The 20572-nt window shown below is 40.4% G+C and overlaps 1 protein-coding gene across 1 annotated transcript in view; it reads right to left on the bottom strand.

Annotated features, from left to right (window-relative positions):
• Nucleotides 1–2655: 2655 nt before the first annotated feature.
• Nucleotides 2656–20572, bottom strand: part of MOB3B (MOB kinase activator 3B) — a 40242-nt gene continuing 22325 nt past the window's right edge. The window contains exons 2-3 of the mRNA XM_075727111.1: nt 3192–3394; nt 2656–2754 (exon numbers count right to left, since the gene is read on the bottom strand). Coding sequence (XP_075583226.1) covers nt 2656–2754; nt 3192–3394 — 302 coding nt within the window. The remainder of the gene's footprint in view (nt 2755–3191; nt 3395–20572) is intronic.

Raw genomic sequence — 20572 nt, 5'->3', positions numbered from 1 at the left:
GGACTAGCTGAGTGTAACGTAGCAAAACCAAGGTGAGCTGAGACCCGGAAGGGGGGAAGAGAAGTTTTTTACTGAATTGGAGCCTGGGGAAGAAAGGTGTTTCTTCACCAAGTGTTTTGTTTAATTGTCTCGTTTTCCTCAAGTTGAAAGTTTTGTTAGCTGGCAATAAATTAAGTAAAATTCCCCGAACGAAGACTGTTTTGCTCATGATGTGCTTATAAAGTACTCTGGCGTATTTCTTAAGTCCTACATACTATGAAATCTGTTCTTAGAGAAAAGGGATCACAGGGAGGAAGTAGAGGGGCATTACTTGCCATATCTGGGCTGCCATTTGAACAGTAAGTTACTGTGCTGAGGCAGCTGCATTGAGATTCTCACTAAAAAGCAAGTTTAGATGAAGTGTTTGAAGCACCCTATACAAGCAGTCACGTGCACAGGGTTTTGGTAGGGTGAGGGTGGGATGGAGATAATAGGCACCACTCCGCTCAACAGTTTTCGCATGGGAAGAGGCTCAGAAGTGAACCAAGGTGAGCTACTGCCAGTGGAAAACAAAGCTGGTCACACAGGGAGCCAGCACAAAGCACATGCCACATCTTAAAATTCAAACCTTAGTTTATTTCATGATAGCCTCCCTATGGAGGCATGCCTTAAAGGTCTTCTGAGAGTTCTCATGGTGCAGACTGCCTTGTCTTGCCAGTAGCTGCAGGAAAGAGCAGATAATGGTTTCAGACTTCTTTTCCCCCAAATTAACCAGTTGGACATGCATTTTTTTTTTTTCCCTCAGGACACCTGTGGGGTCAGTGACTGTGCCAGCTTCCTTTTCTGTCCCCACATAAACCAAAAAGACTTGGGGATCTGTCAAATTAACATAATGATGGGGATGGGAAAAAGATATGCAGCACTTTAAACTATAGCCCCCGTGTTTGATTGCACAAAGGACAAGTTATGCAATCCCCAAATGGGAGGGGGAACCCTATTTGACTCATTTGCTTCATTTGTTTTTGTAACTGCTGCACTGGGTTGCAAAAGGCTGATAAAATCTATTTTAAACAAAGAGCATAAGTCCTGCAGGCTAATATTACTATTCATCTACTGCCTGCTTCCCCAATTACTCTCTCTTCTTGAAGTTATGTTGATAAATCAGTTGCCTTCCAGTTTATTAAAGCATGTGGCAGTCTGTTTATTTAATCAGCTCTTGGCCCATTTTCTAATTAAGGGAGATAATGTGGGCTCATTTCCTGCTGTGGTGAACCTGGCAGGGCACAGGTTGTCCTCAACTACTGCAGTAAAATTCAAGATTATTTGTAATGTCTGCTTTTGTTTGGCAACTGTTTCCCATCTCTCTGCCCAGCTGAAGACAAAAATACAGACGTATGTTTTTTTCTGCATTTCCACACTGCTGACACCCACCCAAGTCAAGGACAACAAGATGGAAGCAGGCAGAGCTTTGTCAGTTTGCTGACATGGTGCCTCCCCAGTGCAGGTGAAATGTTTTTCTGGGAGACACTGCATCCCAGCAAAGTTAATAATACTGCATCATATGATGATCCTAAGGATAATTTTGTGAAGGGAGGGAATGCTGGAATTCAAGGGGAATGCACACACCAGTTGGAGCATGTTCCTAGCTTGCTCTGCTGCTGGACTTTGGCCACCTCCTGCACCACTCTGGCCCCAATCCTTCATCTGTCTGCTTAGTGCAGGAATATTGCTAAGCACCAACTGCAGCATTAAATCATTTTTGTGGTCTCTGTATTCCAAAGCAAGCAAGGATCTTGTAATGGCTTTAAGATCACCTCTCTTCCTACCTCTGAGATATCCTGCCTTGTATCTTGCTTGTGACACGTCCTCAGCATTTAATAGCTACAGCTAACCTAGGATCACTAGTCTGGCAGGGAAGTTCTCTTTTGCAGGGCCTCCTTCTATCCCTTAGGGCACATTTAGAGGGCATATTAACTTCTCCTATCTAGAAAGAAACCATAGATACATTGCAAGTTATCAAAACATGCCATACGCAGGGTCTTTCAGCGGGCCTTGTGAACTGCTGAAAACAAGACCATCTATTTTGTCTCACTTTACAGGCTCTCCTTCAATTAAAATGAGCATATACATGTACCACACCTGCAACAGCTCCAATTCCTGCAGAAATGCAGGCAAACATCACTTTGCACACTTTCAGAAGTGTTTTATACAAATGTGCTATATATCTCCTTGCAATGTGCCTGTATGTGGAACAACTGAAAACTTGATGTGGTCCTGGGTAGCTTTCTCTAGGTGACACTGCTTTGAGCAGGGATTTGGACTACATGATATCCACAGGTGCCAGCCAACCTCAGCTGTTCTGTGATTCTGTGGAAGAAAAAATCCCAGTGGTTCTAGCACTTCATCAACAAGCTGTATGACACAGTATTTTCCAAACTCTGACCCATGGCGAAATGTTGCCCTGATCCCTTTTAAAGCTGGCTAAATGCCCACGGTGAGGGTTTGTGCATAAACTGCTTTCTGAATTGCACCTTACTTTTTGTTCTCTGCTTCCACTTTTATTTTATTTGCACTTGCAAGCAACAGCAAAACTGTTTCCATTTCTGGAGCCTTACTTTTGGAAGCAATGAATTTAATTTTTATCTATTTCAGTCCAAAAGGAAGCATCTGGTTTTGTTACGCTGCTAATTGTCTGAACCTTTGTCTCACTTCATCTGTCTCACTTAGATCCAGAGTGTGCTCTGGATCTAACACACTCAATACCTTCACAAACACCTACTTAAAGATTAAAAAAAAAAAAACAATTCACCTTTATACAGACCACGGCTCCCTTCACATACATTCAAGTGACTGCTATGAGTACCATGCTGTTACTGACCAATGAAAAAAGACAGAATAAAATTATATACAAAATGTATAGTACAGGAAGACAAATTAACTTCTTTTTTCAAATGGCAATGTTTTCCACCTTGTATTTTTCCATACAAAATACATTGCACTTTTCTCTTTCTACTGAGCCTACTGAGCATTTCACAAATACTGCAGCAGATGGAATGGGTCTATGGACAGAGGCAAGAGTTCATCCCTTTAAATTCCCTGCGTTCAACCATGGACCTTATTCCCAGAGGAAACCCACTGCAACAAGTGTGGGAAAGGCTCAGTGAAGGGAGGAGGAGAATTTCCTAGAGCTTTCCCTCAGATTCCACACTTACCAAAGGCTCTAGTTCTTTGCGGTCTATGAGGTTGAGCTCAGTCACAAAGTAGTAAAAATGCTTGTAACAGGTATTGACGTGGGCCTCAGCCCCCATAAGGATGATACGGTCAAAGTGATGGATGTAGACATGAACAAACACCCGAAAAAGCCGGCAGAGTATCTTCTTGCAGATCTGAAGGAAGTTCTTTGGAAAGGGAACACCTGTGAATAGAGAAGGCAGGGTTGTCATAACCATCCTGTCATCCTCCCAAGACAACAGCTCTGGAGAAAAATGTGAGTTTGTAACTGCAAACTAGGTTATGACTTCCTAGGCCTCCTTTCCAATCCAGAAGATCACTTAATGCACACATTTATCTGACCACTAGCATCAAAGATAACCAAATACTTAAGCAACTTTAATGCATCAAGACCAACAGGTACTGGTCCTTTTTCCCTGATAATTTAATGGAGGAACATCCAGTATTGTAACGTTTAGAAATGTGATTTTCACTGCAGTACACACTGTCCTATTAACATCAATGGCCTTCCGTCCGGAGATGGCTGTTCCCCATAGTGACACATACAGAGCTCACCCTAGAAGTGATAGACACTCTCCTGCTCATCTTATTCAGCAGTAGAATTTCGCAGCATCAAATTTAATAACAGATTTGAAATAACTGACTGAAGGACAGACCCCTTTGGTTTCACCTTCCTCTCAGTTATGTGTACCAATCTGATTGCTCTTTTAATGGAAAAACTGTTAAAAAGACTCAGGAACAGCTTTTCCAAAATACCTTAGAAGTCACACCACTTTGCAGCTGAAGACTCCAAAGCAGCAGCAAAAGCAACACTTGCAAGTGAACAGCCAGGCATCCACAATGTGGCACCAATAATTCCTTCAAAACTGCCCTTTATTAAAGGCTGATCTTGTATGGCATTGGGTACCATGAGATGCCCCAAAAAGCTGAAGGATTCAGCTCCTTCTATGATTGTGCATCAGACATGATGACTTTAGGGCCATGCTTGAAACTCTACTGCTACTTTTTTGCACATCCTCCTGACTTTTTAGTTATAGTTCATGTTTTAGACAGATTTTAACTACGTAACTGTAGTTATTGCTTCTTTTAAAAAAAAGTCACAGCTAACCAGTTCCACACTCCCTGAAAGCCTAGCCCATGCTCTCAACAAGAAAAGCATTTATTATTTGTGGAAGGAAGATGGAGATATTAAATTAACACTGTTGCAAGCTTTCTAGTTTTCAAATTTTAGTCTCCTGTTAAATACTGCTCAGCACTCCTTAGAGTGGTGAATTAATGGACAAATTGCCCAGTTCAACCAAGGGGGACGTGAGGACATACAGTGAGAATTTCCATACTGAAAACAGATTTTTGATTACAGATTACAGAAATTACCAACTGTGGCTGTAACCAGCCTGGGTCCCATTAACAGAAGCATATGCCTTGTTTTGGACTCCCTGGCCAAGGACATACTGTGGTATATCCATTGTGGATGTGAACAACGCTGCATCTGTTAGCACAAGAGTAGGGAAGCACATCAGCATGCAGAAGTGTCCTGCTCAGTGTATCCTTGAACTGCCTCTACATTTGCCACCACTGAGGTGCAGATAATGTGGGAAAGTGTCTTGGTTTTTTTTGGCCTGTAGTGGGTTCATCGGATGCAAATCCTTTTGATATAATTTCAAACCGTTAGAGATGTAGTACAGCCCTTCTTACTCCTAATGTACAAACCCAAGAGCAGAGAAATAGCTGCATCTATCAAAGCACAACTACTTCATCTCCTTAAGAAACGTTTGCTTTTGGTTGTCACATCCATTCATCTCAATGTTAAAGCTAGTATTGAGGGTCACAGACAAGGAAGCCTAAATGCTCAAGCCATGAACTGAGACCTCGCTAAGCTACAGAAATGATAGTATGTACAGATGTCTTGGCAATCTTTGAATCAAAACTTCATGCAATTAGCCAAACACCTGGATTATAACAAACAATTGTTATTTCCAAGGTGTCCTGGTTTCGGCTGGGATAGTTAATTTTCTTCCTAGTAGCAGGCATAGTGCTCTGTTTTGGATTTAGTAGGAGAAGAATGTTGATAACACGCTGATGTTTTTAGTTGTTGCTAAGTTCTGCTCATGCTAGTCAAGGACTTTTCAGCTTCCTATGCTCTGCCAAGGTGCACAAGAGGCTGGGAGGGGGCACAGCCAGAATAGTTGATCCAAACTGACCAAAGGGCTATTCCATACCATATGACATCATGCTCAGTATAGAAACTGGGGGGAGGTTGGCCGGGGAGCAGCGATCGCTGCTCGGGAACTGTCTGGGTATCGGTTGGTGGGTGGTGAGTAATTGCATTGTGCATCACTTGCTTTGTATATTATTATTACTATTATTATTATATTGTTATTATTATTATTTTACGTTATTTTTTTTCAATTATTAAACTGTTCTTATCTCAACCCAGGAGTGAGTTTCTCACTCTTACTCCTCCGATTCTCTACCCCATCCCATCGGGGTAGGGGGAGTGAGTGAGCGGCTGCGTGGTGCTTAGTTGCTGGCTGGGGCTAAACCACGACACAAGGGTAAAATAAATACAATCTATCAAAAAACCTAACAGAAACCCCAATTAGTTGCTTATTAATCAGGGGGATCACATTTCAGCCATCAGGGCACGCCTAGGCATGATTACAGCAACAGCCTGCTTTTACATTTCTGTAAAAGCTACCCAAACCAGAATTTTAAAAATATACCCAAGACAATGCTAAGTCTTTAAAAAGGGGAAGGGGGAATAGCTGGCACTTGTCACTGCAAGGTGGTTCACTGAACCAAGAGATGAATTCTTGAAGGAACCATATTTTCTGATCCAGAATGGGCATGTCCCAAAATGGAGAATAATTAGTTTCATCTTCCACAGGCTAACATATGATTGTTACTGAAGAATGTTATTGTAATGAAGAAACTCATACTTCTGTATTAACTGACTAAAACAAGCTGAATAAACCAAGCTGACAAATCCTTTAACTTCTCTGCAGTCCATGTTCCCACTTAACAATTATAGGTAGTAAGTGCAAAGGCCATAGAGCACTGTTTCTGCTGCAAATGAGGACTTTCATCTGACAGCTTTTTAGATGTGTTAGGCAGTCAATTTGAGGACATGTAAATAACACACCGAACAAAACCAGCTAGTACAGAACAGCCTAGGGTGCATTATAAACTTGCAGTGTTCCCACTGCTCCTCACATGCATTAAGTTTTCAGACAGGCCATGTAGTTTCATTTGCCATTGCAGAACTACTCCAATTTCGCAAAGCTATCTCTGTTTCATTTACTCCTAAATAAACAGTGAAATGTTCCTGCTATCACAGATTTATCATCTGGGTATGGCAGAATCCATAATGGCTGACTTCTCTCCCCTTCCTGCAAAACTGGTTTACAAACTGACTCAGTATCTTAAGTAGTTAAAAAGTGTCTCCTTGTACCACTGAAAGCAGTTGGTCCTGTGTAGTGAGTTAGACTCCTGAGCCTTGGAGAATCTGACAGCCAGTCTGTCCCTGGAGTACAGATGAGGCTCAAAGTCTGGTCAGCCTTAAGGTACATATAAGCATATGGAAGTGGCTGCAGCACTAGTTTAAACATACACTCTGCTGCACTTTGTGTTCAAAATTAGGCAAAAGGATGGTAGAAATGCAGTCTTGAAGAAAAAAATCTAATACAACAGAACAGATTCTGATCTCAGTTACAATAAAATGAATCCAAAGTAATGCCATCAAAATTTTAAAAAAATCAGAGTGAAATTATTCTAGATTTATATCCCGAGGTCAGAATTTAGCCTATGTTTTGTTCCCACTGCAACTGCTACAGTTATAAATAAATCAGCCACAGAACATAATCATTACAAGTGGCTCTTGGGAATGGACTCGCTTAGATTTAGATCCTTGACTTCTTAAGGAGTCTGTTCTCTGTCCTTCAGCTCAGCCACAGTAGCCCTTGCCTTCTACCCTTCCAAGCCCTCACTTAACATGGAGTCCAGGTTTAATAATTCCTTTCCTGGAACTCTGTAGTTAAAAAAGGAGAGAAGGAGAAAGAAATAAAACCCCGAACCCACCAAAAGTCCAAGTATTTATTTAAACTTTGGATTCTTTTTAACAGAAAAATTTTAAACAGAAGAATTCCCAAGAAGAAAGATGACTGTCTTACTATCTGCAAGGTGACACTGCAAAGAGACAGAATGTAAAACCACCAAATTAGATTGCTGAATTACGGTTATTAAAAGGCAAAGAAATAAAAAAGATGAGACTGAAATTTTTGAGCTAGCTGCTACTTGCTGAAAAAAGTACTTCTGGATGAGTGAACTGGCAGCCTTGATTCATCTGTAGCCTGAGCCCCAGTGCTGCTGCATGAGAAGAAAGAAACAGAAGGGTCCTTTTTGTTAACCTGGTGTTCAAAACCCCGGAGCTCCCCATTATGTCCCAAGAATGTGTAAACAGCTTTCAAACATCCCAGTCACACAGTAGAAGCTCCTTTAACTCAGGGTTACATATGCAATTGGGAAACAATTCAGTGGTGTGTAGATAGGTGGGGTATAACCAGCAACAAACATGACCAGCATGACTGTATCGATACCTCTCTGGAGTGTGTGCTGTACTTGCCAGTGCTGTACTAACAGACAGCCTCCTCCTGCCGAAAAGCTGCACCCGTTTACCCTGGTGACAGATGCACCACAGCAGCATAGGGAAGCAATCACGTTGTCTCCCCTGCGCTCCAACCTCCCCATACTCCCTTGACCTTTTTGCTTCTGTTGACTTGCTAGAAAAGGCTACTCCTAACATAAGCAGGACTCTCTACAACTTCCAAAGCTCAACTTGACCGATCCATTTATTAAGTTCTTTTCTATTGGAAAATGGAGGGATTTTCCCCTTCTTTTTGAAAACAGCCTCATACCCACAGTTCTCTGTAGGCTATCAATTTAATTCCATACATGTTCTTAATTTGCTATCAGGTGATTTGCTCCTGTGCTGGAGTGAGCATCCAGATCTAATCTATCCATCACCAAACAGACATATAGCACAGTGCTAACAAACTGAGTCATGCCACTAATCTGTTGTCTTATTTCTTTGAGTATTCCACATATATGACAACTGCAGACAGTGTCATGGCCCTCCTCTCTTGACACTCACTCCTGAATAGCAGTATTACAACCTCTATCTGCTCAAAAGGCTGGCTACAGTAATGTGGAAAAGTATGCTGACCATTTGTGCAGTGATTACCAGTAAGTTAGTGGTCTGTTGTTTTAAAACACAGACGTTTTAATGCCATGATGAAGGTCCTCATTTAAACCCTACTGATACAAAACCTGTTCTTTGTATGATGCAAAAAAATCGTGGAATAAGACAGAGAGACTAAAAGTTGAAGAAACTAAATTAGGTGGGGACAAAGGAGGTCCGAAATGAATGCAACAGGCAAAAAGTCTGTCTCATTTGATATATGACAATCTTGAATCTTCTTACTTCAATATGTGTCACAACCTCCCCTGAAGTAGGTCAGTTGCACAGGTTAGAGAGAGGAAACAGAAGAAAAGTTGTGACACAGTTTGCCTTTGTTGCCTGATTTGTTATCTCTAGGCGAAAGTCAGAAAGTATATGGTCCCAGAAAGTCAATGCTAAGCAACAAGAGTGAAAAACCTAGACTTTTTGCCTGTAATATTGCATGTGGTTCTCGACTGCCTCCTGCTCCCACCTGTAACATGCAATGAAAATGACTGCCCATTTGAATCTTCTGTGATGCCAGACACATGAGCATTTTTAACATTTTTAACCTTCTGTATTTGTGTGGTCTGGAGTCTTGGTTTACTCAAGGGAAGCTGGTAAGCCCTTTGGCAATTGTGCACAGAAATTTTGCTGCACATTTGAAAATCCTTCTACAGGCCACAGACATAATTCATTCTTTTTTAAAAATACACGTGGGAAAAAAGGGAGACTCCCTTCTCCATTGGCAAAAGTCTTGACACTATACTATTGCAAACACAGCTTAAAAACATACCAACCTGGTAAAGTAAGATTTTTTTCCATCTTTATAATAACGAGCAAGACAACACTGTTACCAGAAACTAACAATTTGGAGAAGGCACCTGAACCAAACCCTTCCTCCCCTCCTCCCTCCATGTTTTCCTTTTCCTATCCCTGCCCCAAGTACAACAATTTGCAAAAGATGACTTCAGCTATTGCTCGAAGTTTTGCTGCACAAACACCTATCCTCCTCCAAGCAGATGTTTAATATTATCTCAGTGTGCTAGTCAAGTAAGTGTCTGTCTCAAGGGCCAATGAAAACAATGTCAGTTTTGCTGAACTTTGTTCCTCACATAAATAAGCAGACAGCTGCAAAATATTAGGGATAAACTAGACTAACATGTACCTACATCCTTCTGATACTGCCCTGCTTTCTGCTCTCTTATCAGAGAGAGCAGAAGAAAGGAGTATACTCTTGAGATTATATGGCTTTCTAAGCAAAATTGTGTCCTTTTCTCTTTTTAAGCAGGACTGGCTCTTAACAGTGTTACACTTGAGTGAATAAATCAGCAGGCAGGCCCACTGTCAGATCTTCAACAAAGGTACTCATGTGCTGTCCTGGAGAGAACTCTAAATGGAACAGGGTACATATCAGAAAATTGTTTGAGGCTTTGCACTACCTGAACATCCACAACAGCTCTCCCTGCTGCAGTATATCAAGAAATGGGTGATGGCACTAAATTTTGCCATTTAATTAACAATTTCACCAGAAAGAGGTGTCTTATAACGCAAATATTGCAAAACACCTAAGTATTCAAAGCACCTGAATTTACTCTCCCTGAAATCAGAGGACAGAAGGACCTAAATCCTTGCGCTGCATAAGCCAGATCCCTTAGATTTTAAGCAAAGTTACAATGGCTGTTTCTGGTTACAATCTGACCTCCTCCTTGTTATGTACTATTTTTCCTCCTGCTGCTGCAGAGGAACAGAAGAGAAACACTGCAATGCCAGAGTACAGAACACTCTTGCTGCCTGTACCAAGCAAGGCTAGTTTTACCCCAGACAATAATCAGGCTGATAAACCCATTAGAATAGATCTGTAGGTCTTCGAGGCAATAAGAACACTGAATGCCTTAAAAAGCTGCAGAGTCATGGTTGTGTGACAGTGTTAACCCATCTGCCCTGCAAGATGCAAAATTAGATTTGTTGGTACATTGCATTTGAACAACTTTATATGACATTAATATATACATAGTCTAAAATAGGCTTGAAGATCCATTAGAATAATTTAGAGCTCTCCTTGCCTTAGCAGAAACTACAGTGCAGGTGAACAAAATGCAGCTTCTTCTGGGACAGAAAATATAGCAGCCATTTGGCAGTGTAACAGCTTAGGATGGGAAAAGAGAGTTCATTAACCCAATGAGTGAACATAAGGAAAAAGTATGTATGAACACTGGAGCCTGGCCAAGATATCAATGGAAAAACTTTCCTCCCCACCTGGCAAAGGTTTGTTCATAGCTTTGTTCCTCCAATGTTTACCACAGCCTGACAACTTCTGGGTAATGACATGGTTTCGGCTTTCCATGCTGAGTGCACCACTAGCCAGCATGGTTTTTATTTTTGTAATTAACTTCTGACATCTTCAGGACACAACCATTCTGGTTCCCCATTAATTTCACAGGGACACTGGGAGAAACATGCTGTTCTAAGGGCCCTTCTTGGGCTTACTGATGCAGCAAGATACAGCAATATGAAACATTATCAGATGCAGCAAGCAGCATGGTCTTGGAGATGCACTCGGAATCAGACAAAACAGCCTCCTGTCCTCCAGACACAGACGTTCCAGCAGCTAACTGAAAAACAGAGGCATTACATCTGCCAAAACTCATGGCATGACATTAACAAGTAACTGCAGTTGAAAGGTTAGTATCACAAAATAAATGTTTGTTCTTCAGATGATTACTGCACTAAATTCCTTTTCTGTGGGCCATTAGAAGAAACATTCAGGCAGTTCTAACACCTCAGATCACAGCCTTTATGTCTCCTAATGCAAGTCATTTTCTGACCCTTTGATATCTGTGCTGACTTAGGAATCTTGTATGTGTATGAGAATATCCTCATATCACTAGTTCCTTGGAGAGGTGATTTAGAAGTTTTAAGTGAGTTATTTTTCCCTCCAGTAAAATGTAGCTCTTTCATGAGATAAGGGAAGACTATATAGCAGCGTGCAAGGGAAGTTTAGTGGAAGACTGGAAGTTCTAATCCAGAAAACTACGAACAAAACCACCCAAAACCAGAATCCTGGTCCCTGACTTTGCTTGAGTTAATCCTGATTTACTACAGCACAGCCTGTAAGAAAGTCCAGACTCCTGGGAGAGAATTCTGCAGGCTGACAAGCAAGAGCCAGTCAGAGCTTTTAAATCTGCTTTTTACATGTTTAACTATTTTTGCTTTTGGAACATTGGATCTGGGTATAACACAACAGATGCTTTTCACTACTCTGTTTTTACAACTGTTAAGGCATTGTAAAATTGAATTAACCCATCAGGTGAAGAAAAAAGAGCCAAGCAACTCCCTCCAAGCACACTTAAGCACTCTCAAACAGAGAGCTAAGCCAGATTCACTCTTCTGAAGTCTGTAACTGCAACCTGCGCTACTCTGTCTTCAGTTGCTTCCAATCCATGCCCTTGCTCAGAGGGCCTCCCCAGGCACCCAAAATTTTGCTTCCCTTGTTTTCTCAGAACTGCTTTACTGGAAGAGGTCAGTCCCTCCCTCCCATGTAAACACTAACTGGTGTTCAAATACTAAACCAGATACCCAGCTTTCCTCTGAGGATCGCTCAGCACATGCCCGGTATGCGCTGGCTGCATCAAGTTCAGTACCAATGGCAGTGGTAACCATTTTCATTTCAAAGTGGAGCCAGAGAAGGTAGAGTTGTCTGTCTTTTATATATCACTGTTTTTTTGGCGGTATTTCCAGAGCTAAGGACACTCAAATCTCTTTCTACTGTTTTGCAGGGAAGTATGTTATCAATAGAAAACTGATGAATCTGGGCAGCTGCAGTCTTCATGCCATCTTGAAGCCACTGTGTTGAGAAGACTGGCAATGTCAGAAGGCAGCCAAAGACATAGCATGACTCTGTAGCCCAGTGGGTAAAGTCCTGCTCCTGGAAGTGCTTCTGCATTTTGCAGTAACATATTCATCTCATAAAAGGAAACCCACTTCAAATCATTCTGGAACAGGAACCAGAGTACGCAGGACTTCATGCTCACAGATGACAACACGTTCTAGGAGATATCAGGTTATGTTAGCAGGCATGTGCACACACACAAATCCACACACGCAAGCACACCCACACGCACTCGAACTGTGAAGCCTGTGTAAAAGCTATCATTGACTGACAGGTTTTGGATCCAGTGTAGTTTGAAAACAAGAACTAAAGTCATATAAAGAGGATTTGAATATTTTGATTGCATATGCCCCTATAAAACTGTCTTTACTATTAAAGTATAGGCTAATGACACTTGGATTTACAAAACACTCAAAACCTACTATTGCCCACACAAAGGAGCTACTATCATTTAAACAGATTCTTCCAATATGTCATGATAGATAAGATCTCTTTTCAGATGCCTAGGGCTCCATCTGGTACCTAGAAACCAACAGAAGCTTTACCACTAATTTCATTGAAAATGAGTCTGGAAAATCAATGAGCAAGAGTATCTTGTATCTTTTAAAGCATCGTGAAGCTAAGCAGCATAATCTTATTTTAATGTCACTAGCAAAGGACAATCACAGAAACAATTTCAAAAGTTGCATTAACTTGACCTTAACCAACTACTTTTGCAAGATCCATGTGCTAATAAAAATTTTGAATGAAAACAAGTCAATAAAAATCAAATGCACTACAGGACCAAAAGTTTTCAAAGAGAACAAATGAAAAGAATATTTTAAAACATAACTAGCCAAAACCAAGTTGATTTGCTCTATTATTAAATTCAGCTGAGAAAGGGAGGGACCCTGATTTCACTAGAGTAAAATTTTCTCTTTAACAGATCTTTTACAGGGTTAATAACCTCTGAATCCTTCCCTAACTCAGCATCCATCATCCAATTCCCACTCACCAAAGCTTGGAATATCAAAGATTTTTGACAGGCTTGAACACTACCTTTAGAAGAAACACCTCAGGCCCCACTAATCGTGGGCAACATCATCTTATCAACAGACCTTTCGACTATTATATAAAGAACATTTCTACATTGCAACAGCTTCAGCTGCATTAACTTTTCTTTGGGTCTTGAAAACCTGTAAACATTTTCTGTTATTCCATTTAATGGTTACTGAATGTCACAGAACTGAAAGGAAAATAAGGCAAAGATTATTTTAGCTTAATACCTTTTTCTAGAAGCTAGTTCTGCAGGAATTACTTTTATTTTATTCACAAGAAGAAGAAGAAAACACTCATGAGGCCTTAATTTTCATAAGTGAAAAGCTTAAAGAAATTCAAACACAGAATCATAAAATGTTTTGTCTGCTTTCCATACAAACTAATAAAACTCTTTTTTACATATGCCAGAAAAAACAGTATATATTCTCACTCCACCCCTCAGACGCTCAACAGATACCATCTACACATCTGCCTTCCCTTTCACCTTATATCTGAAATTGAAATATTGGTCAAATACCCACATTGTTTTTATTATGCAGGGATAATAAACTTTATTTAACTGAAGGTGAGATTTGCAGGGATTTTGTGTTGGTTTTAGCACAGCTTTAGAAATCTACAGTAAGACTAAGTGCACTTATACTAGCAAGGGTGATCACTCCACTTCAGTAATAGAGCTAAAGAATAGAAATAGAGCTAAGAAACTTTTAAGCTTCTTGCTGAAGAGACTGATTTATCTATATGTTTAACATTAATCATCTGAGGATTTCTTCATGTTTAATGTTTTAATGTCGGTATGTTTTTATCTATAGGTTTAACTTAAGTTTACATGATTGCTGCCACTGCCCATATAACAACAATCAGCTTTGAAGTTTATGGGCACATATACAGTCACACTGTAACTAACATAGCCTGAAAGCTAAGACACTGAAGGACAGATAAAACTTGTGTGTAAAACTTGAGAAAGAGCTGGCAGCTTTATGTATCTGGACACTTAAAATTTGCAGTCTGTAAAGCGGGATGATGGGTGAATGTGGTCTTGGCTCAGCAATTATCCTTAAGCATCCTCAGAGAATAGGCACACAGTAGCACAGGTGCTAGTTGCCACCTCAAAGCTTGCACGCTTTGAGTCTGTGTATTTAGGCCCTGAGCACCAATGACCTGTGTAAGATGCACAGCACTTACATCTCAGACAGCACTGCCAAAGGCAAATTAGCTATTAGAACCTGGAGTGAAGTCAGCTGTACATTACTGAAAAAAGGACTACCAAGAAACTGGATGGGGACTTTCAAACTACTACAGACCAATTTCTCTGACACATGGTTACTAGCAGAGCTCTGACAGGTCAGTGTGCTGTCCAGCAAGGACAGACTTGCAAAAGGGTTTCACTTTTGCATTTTGAAGAGTATCTGCAGGTGCTGGGCTCAAGGTGATTCTTCCATGGAACAAAAAAACATGAATAAATCATAGAGAAAATGGATTTCTTATTTCCTCCTACTTACTCACAAGAGACATGTTTATATTTGACTTCCAAAATCCTGAGGACAGCATCAATACTAGTCTCTTAAATCCTTCTCTCACCCTCAGGATTTCCAGTTCAGTGTGTCTTAAAACATTAGACCTTCATGTAAATGAATAGTCCAGCCTGCCAACTTAGTGATGTTCCAGGAAGCTGAACATTATGGAAATAATGTGTAATGGGGTGCAATTTGTTATGAGTATACTGAAGAACTCCACCTGTGACAGAAGCTACAGAGAGGCTCTAGAGCTCACATGCTCAAGGCATTGTGCCTTTTTCTTTCCTCCCATCTCAGAGATAAATGCAGCAGCTTTTGTGATTCTGCTGATGGCAACAGCTTAATATGGCCATGGAAGTGGGGCTGTTCAAAGAACAATGGCAATAAACTCATATCATACATTTTCACAGCAAGGAGTTCATTGCCAGTAACTGTAATGAAGTAAAACTGATGGTCTGCAAAGACCAAGTACTTGATTTTCTTTGCTTAGATCACATAGTTCCATCAGGACAAGAGCAAAAAACCAAGCAAAACATTTAATTTTTAAAAATAGCATAGTACGCACTGTTGGTGCACTGCAAGAAGCTACCGCATGGTAAGTGGAAGCAGGGGAAGGGATCTAGTGATGTGTTGTTACATGTCTACAGATTCAACACAGTGCCTTCATCTGCAAATACATATAGGGTCGTTGAACGTCAAAAGTAGATTTCTACAAACGCTAACTAAATGACTGTGAACTTAGACAACATGTTCTTTAGGCAAGTGGTTATTTGTGCATGCCCTAAGATCCAGCAGGTTTATCTATTACGTTTAAGAATTAACACGTGACTCTGAGGAAAAGAGAAAGTATTGAGGAGGCTCTGCGGTCCACCACTTGGATTCAGCATAGATCTGTGCTGGAAAATACAGTGACATTCAAAGAATAATGATTACAGACTGTGTTCAAAAAACTCCTGCAACAAACATGCTATATTGAGGGTAAAAACCTAGACAGAGTAGAAGTGGTAAGATGAAACAGATGGCTGTTACACTGCATTTGGCCATAACAGATTGATACTACAGCATAGTGCTGTTCAATATGCGGGGCGCAGAACTTCACATACTAACTTCTCCATCAAGTCATACTTTCTGGCTATACCATGGTTAGGAATCCACTCATTGTTTCCCAGAAATGTCACCTTTTGTATTAACAAAAAAAGAGTAAATACAAAAAAAGAACTTTTCAACAGCAGCACTGCATCATTATGGATGGTCCATTATTATACATTCTAGTAGAGTTTCTAAATTTCTACTTATGGAAACTGAGTTAAGTTTACCCTGAATCCAATGGATAAAACTGCACTGCTCTCCACAGACTTGAGGCCATTGTTAGTCTGTAGCCTCTTTAGTCAGTATACAGATCAACCTTCCAGATCCAGTTACCTTTAAATTACTGTTTTCAATTAAATTTAAGCTGTTCCAACTGAGAACAGACAATTATAACTTTCTGTTTAATTTTTCTGACAAAATCTCTGTGTGACAAAGAAAGACAATTTCTGCCATTCTGATTTGTAATCAGTTTAGAAACCCCATAGTTTGGCAGGAAAGGGGAGATAATGTCACATCCAAACATAACTTCCCTAAATTATTCTTTGAGTATGTGATTCCATTAAAGCATCACATTCCTAATTGTCAGAAAGCTTGGGAGGTCAGTAAAAATAAAAAAGACGTGACATAAGGACAGCTGATGGCAAGATTCCCTAATACTATCATTGCCTATTTTAGTCTTTGCTCTTGGGTGTTTAGCTGAAGAGGGATGGATGTAAGCACAGGCTTAATATTAAATATATAAGGTAGGGCTTTGTGTGGAATCACAGAGTTACATCCCACCTGCTTTGTGATTTCTTTCCTTTTCCATTCTGTCTTTTGCTCTACTTCCTTTATATTTTTCTCATGTTAACACCAAAATATTGCTCCATGCAAGTGGTGGATTGCAAAGCTCTCTTTAGCTCTGCCAGCATCTAAGGCTGGCCCTTCTCCTCCTCCTGATGTCTCGTACAAAAGAAAACTTTCTAGAGTCAAACTATTCATTTAATGGCCTGATTTCATTTTGATGCCTTACCAAATTTCTTCATTAGCTTGATTATTTTTGTGAATTTTCTTACGGCTGTAAATGTATTTAGCATTTTTGTTTGCCCACAACTTGTATTATTCTCTTATGTGATGAGAAAACGCTGAACATCTTATTCTGACAAAAACCAGAAAAAACTAACAAACAGTATTTTTTCTTTGATGCTTTTGGGGCTGGTTTACATACTTCGAATGTGAGGACTGGCAAAAACTAACTGATTTCATGAGGTTATCCTTACCCTTCTAACCCCTGCAATGAGATAGAAATAAGCAGTGCATACTGAAATTGCCATGAAGTTTAACTTCTACTACAATATACTGAAAATTAACGGTTTCTGATTTCTGGGTGATCCATGCAGATAAATGCACACTACTCAAAGCTGGAAAGGAAAACGACGACGTTGCTCTATCACAGTATTTGCAAAAAGGACAACTCTAGTTCCCCACAAAAATACCAAGCCCCAGGAAGAAACGAAGTAATTATTCTGCATTGAGACTTGCTGCATAAAGCTTTACAAAGACTCCCTTTTGGATGCTGCATAAAATGCCTAAGGACAGTTCTTTCTGCCACAACGACAAAATTAGTATGCATGGAAGCCCTGGAAAACTATGGCCAGAATTCCCTGTGATTCCTGGGACTTGTCCAAGCACCCCGCCAAAAAAAAAATCCTGTGATTATTATCGCTGGTCCTTTATAGTGGCAAAACATACTGCCTGATTGAATACTTCAAAGGAGGAAGGTGTACTTCAAGAAGTCCAAAATATTCTTAAACAAGTTGGTTGCTTTGTTCATGTAAAACTAGAGGAGCTGCTACACTATGTGATGGCTGCTAAACACCTACCTTTGTAAAGTGGTAAAGCTTCTTAAAATAATTCAGGGCACAACATGAGGTGACAATTACAAGTTATATGGGATGCCATAGCGTAACAAACATTTCTCACTGCAGTGTTACAAAATTTCTTATCTTCCTATTAGCCCCCCTTGAAAATCTAAGAAGAATATTAGTAACAAAGCTAATAAGAGGTGGGGGGGGAAAGCCTGTTGCACCCAGTGCTCAGTGTAGCACTACATTAGTAACTCAAAAGATCTACTACACTGTCAAACATAATGGAGATTTTCAGCTTACCATCCACAGATGTGTCTGTCTTCTCTGAAACTTACTGCTTGGGCAGAGAGGCCATGGGGCACAGCAAATCAATTGGCTGTTACCTCTTCTGCCTGACACCCTACTCCCTTCACATACTTTGCTGTTATTATGATATGTATGTCTGATATACTCCTAAAAGTTAAATCGGAGCTGGTTGGCTGCAATGTGCTGAAAAGCGCAGCAGTTTGGGTACTGGTTCACAAGCAGGCCACAAGGGAAGGCACCGTCTATCAGAAGGGCACAACGGACAACTCAGAACAGCAGCAGCTTGGGCTATGTTGCTTCCATTTGTTTCTACCTGCTTGTCCAGGATGAATTAGATGTAGAAACAAATACATTACATCCAAAGGACTTAATGAGGAATAAGCAATTTACTTCATAAGTAACATGAAAACAACTGTTCTGGTTCAGGCCAGTATTCTATATATAATGCTTTCTCCTAATGCCCTCCTTGGCTTTGATCACTTTCTGCTCAAGCAATTTGCTGAGCCTACTAGAGGTTGTCTATTCAGTAGCCTGCAATGGATCTTCAGACTGCCTCTCCAGCTACCCCTAAATCCGCCTGTCATTCTTCCACTTACAGCTTCCTTCGGCAAGGTGCTCCGCAGTCTGCCAGGCACTGTTTCTTGCATGCCTCACTCTCCCTGGAGAGTTCTTGGGTTGGAAGAGGCAGTAAACAGGCAAACCCTGCCTGCAATGCTCGTCCCATACCCTGCTCATTAGCTGGCACCTCTTCTATGGAGACATGTCTAAGTCAACTCCTCTGTTCCTAATTCAGAGGCATTTCTATATACCTTTGCTCATCCTCATTGACCTCTCTCAAACTTTTCCAGTTTTAACATTACCTTCTCTATGATGAGAGAACTGCAGAATGGTGTGGGAGAAACAGGGATTTACACAATTGTACAATTATGCTTTTTGTTTTGCTCACAATTTATTTCCTAGTAATTCTTAACATTTGGTTGGCACTGAACTGTCTTTCTTAATCTGCATGGTTACAGTCACCTCAGAGATGATAATTTTACACAGAAATCAGGACTGTTTTCCCACATGCATCACTTCTTACTTTTTTACACTGAATTATACCTGCATTTTTAATGCTCAGTTACTGTCTGACAGTATTGCCCTCTGCAATCGTTCAAAGTCAGTCCCCGTCCTGCTACCTTGAATAACTCCATAACATCAGCAAAGGTATCACCTTGTTGCTCAGCTTTTTTCCTGCTTATCTATGACTGTGTTAAGCAATCGAAGTACCAGCATGTCAGGCTGCAGAACTCTACCATTGACTTCCTTCAGTTCTACAGTGGAAGAATTTGACTATTTACTCCTACCCTTTGCTTCCTTTTCTAGACAATATTTTATGCATTTATCACCTGCAGTCTCAACATTGCAAAGTAGCTTTTAGTATGTGAATATCATAGTCGTGTCACAATCAAGTGACTGCTTTTTCAAGGGGATTCATCAAAAATGGATAAAGAACAAGGACCAGATGGAGAAAACCCTTCATATACAGTGTTCTTCAATTGTGTTGGTTCTTAACAGAAAACAGAAAACCCCTCTACATATTAGGAGGTAAACTGAGACAGTTTATGGGACAAGGCTCCAAAAGTGAGTCAAAGCAAATCAAGTCACCCTGAAACAAATTTTCTAGAGAAAGATAAACTAATGCACAGAAGAAAATGACTCTATGATGATGACTCTACAGAAAATAGATATAGTTTTTTGAAACCCTTTTGGTTAGCCACAGCCATACCCATGATACCATGGCCAGTTATCCAGACCATTGTCAAAATGTAGTCGTACGGCTAGGAAAGGCTCACATGAAGAAAATCCAGGGTGTGAGGAGACATGAATACAGACACAAAAGGTAATCAAGGAGATGGATTTCATTAATAAATATCATGTTTGGGTCAATTGATTCAAGAGACAAAACAAAACACCAGCAAGGTAGATCAACAGAGTAACACTGAATACCTAATTCCTAAAGTAAAGCAACAATAGGAAAGTTAATTGTCCCATTCCCTGCAGTAACGTCTCATTAACAGGAATCATTAGATCTTTCTGGGAAGAAATGTCCAATTTCAGTCGCCACTGAAGCTGGAGTACAATCTACTTCAGCTATTTCTGGCTTGTTACTTCTTACTGTGTTAGCTCACCCACTAAGAATCCCTTGGCCCACTTGACTTTCTTAGGCAGTTATTCATAGTCAGTCAACCATGGTAGTTTAACAATTTTCTGCTATTTCAACTTAGTACATAGGTGTACAGCATCACTAATCTGTTGCCCTCGGTGTGTAAGACTTTTGTAAACAGCTCCTCCCACTTCCCAGCTCACAGAAAACTCACAACTTTCCTACTGCTCTTTACTGCATTCTTTCAGGCAGTGAAGTTTCACCACACTGCTGGAAGCTAATGCTGAGTATGGCCTTAGATTCAGAGATTGTCCA

This window comes from Pelecanus crispus, chromosome Z, assembly GCF_030463565.1.
Source record: "Pelecanus crispus isolate bPelCri1 chromosome Z, bPelCri1.pri, whole genome shotgun sequence".
Lineage (NCBI taxonomy): Eukaryota > Metazoa > Chordata > Aves > Pelecaniformes > Pelecanidae > Pelecanus > Pelecanus crispus.
The sequence above is the reverse complement of the archived record's forward strand: the minus strand, read 5'-3'. Positions and strand labels throughout refer to the sequence as shown.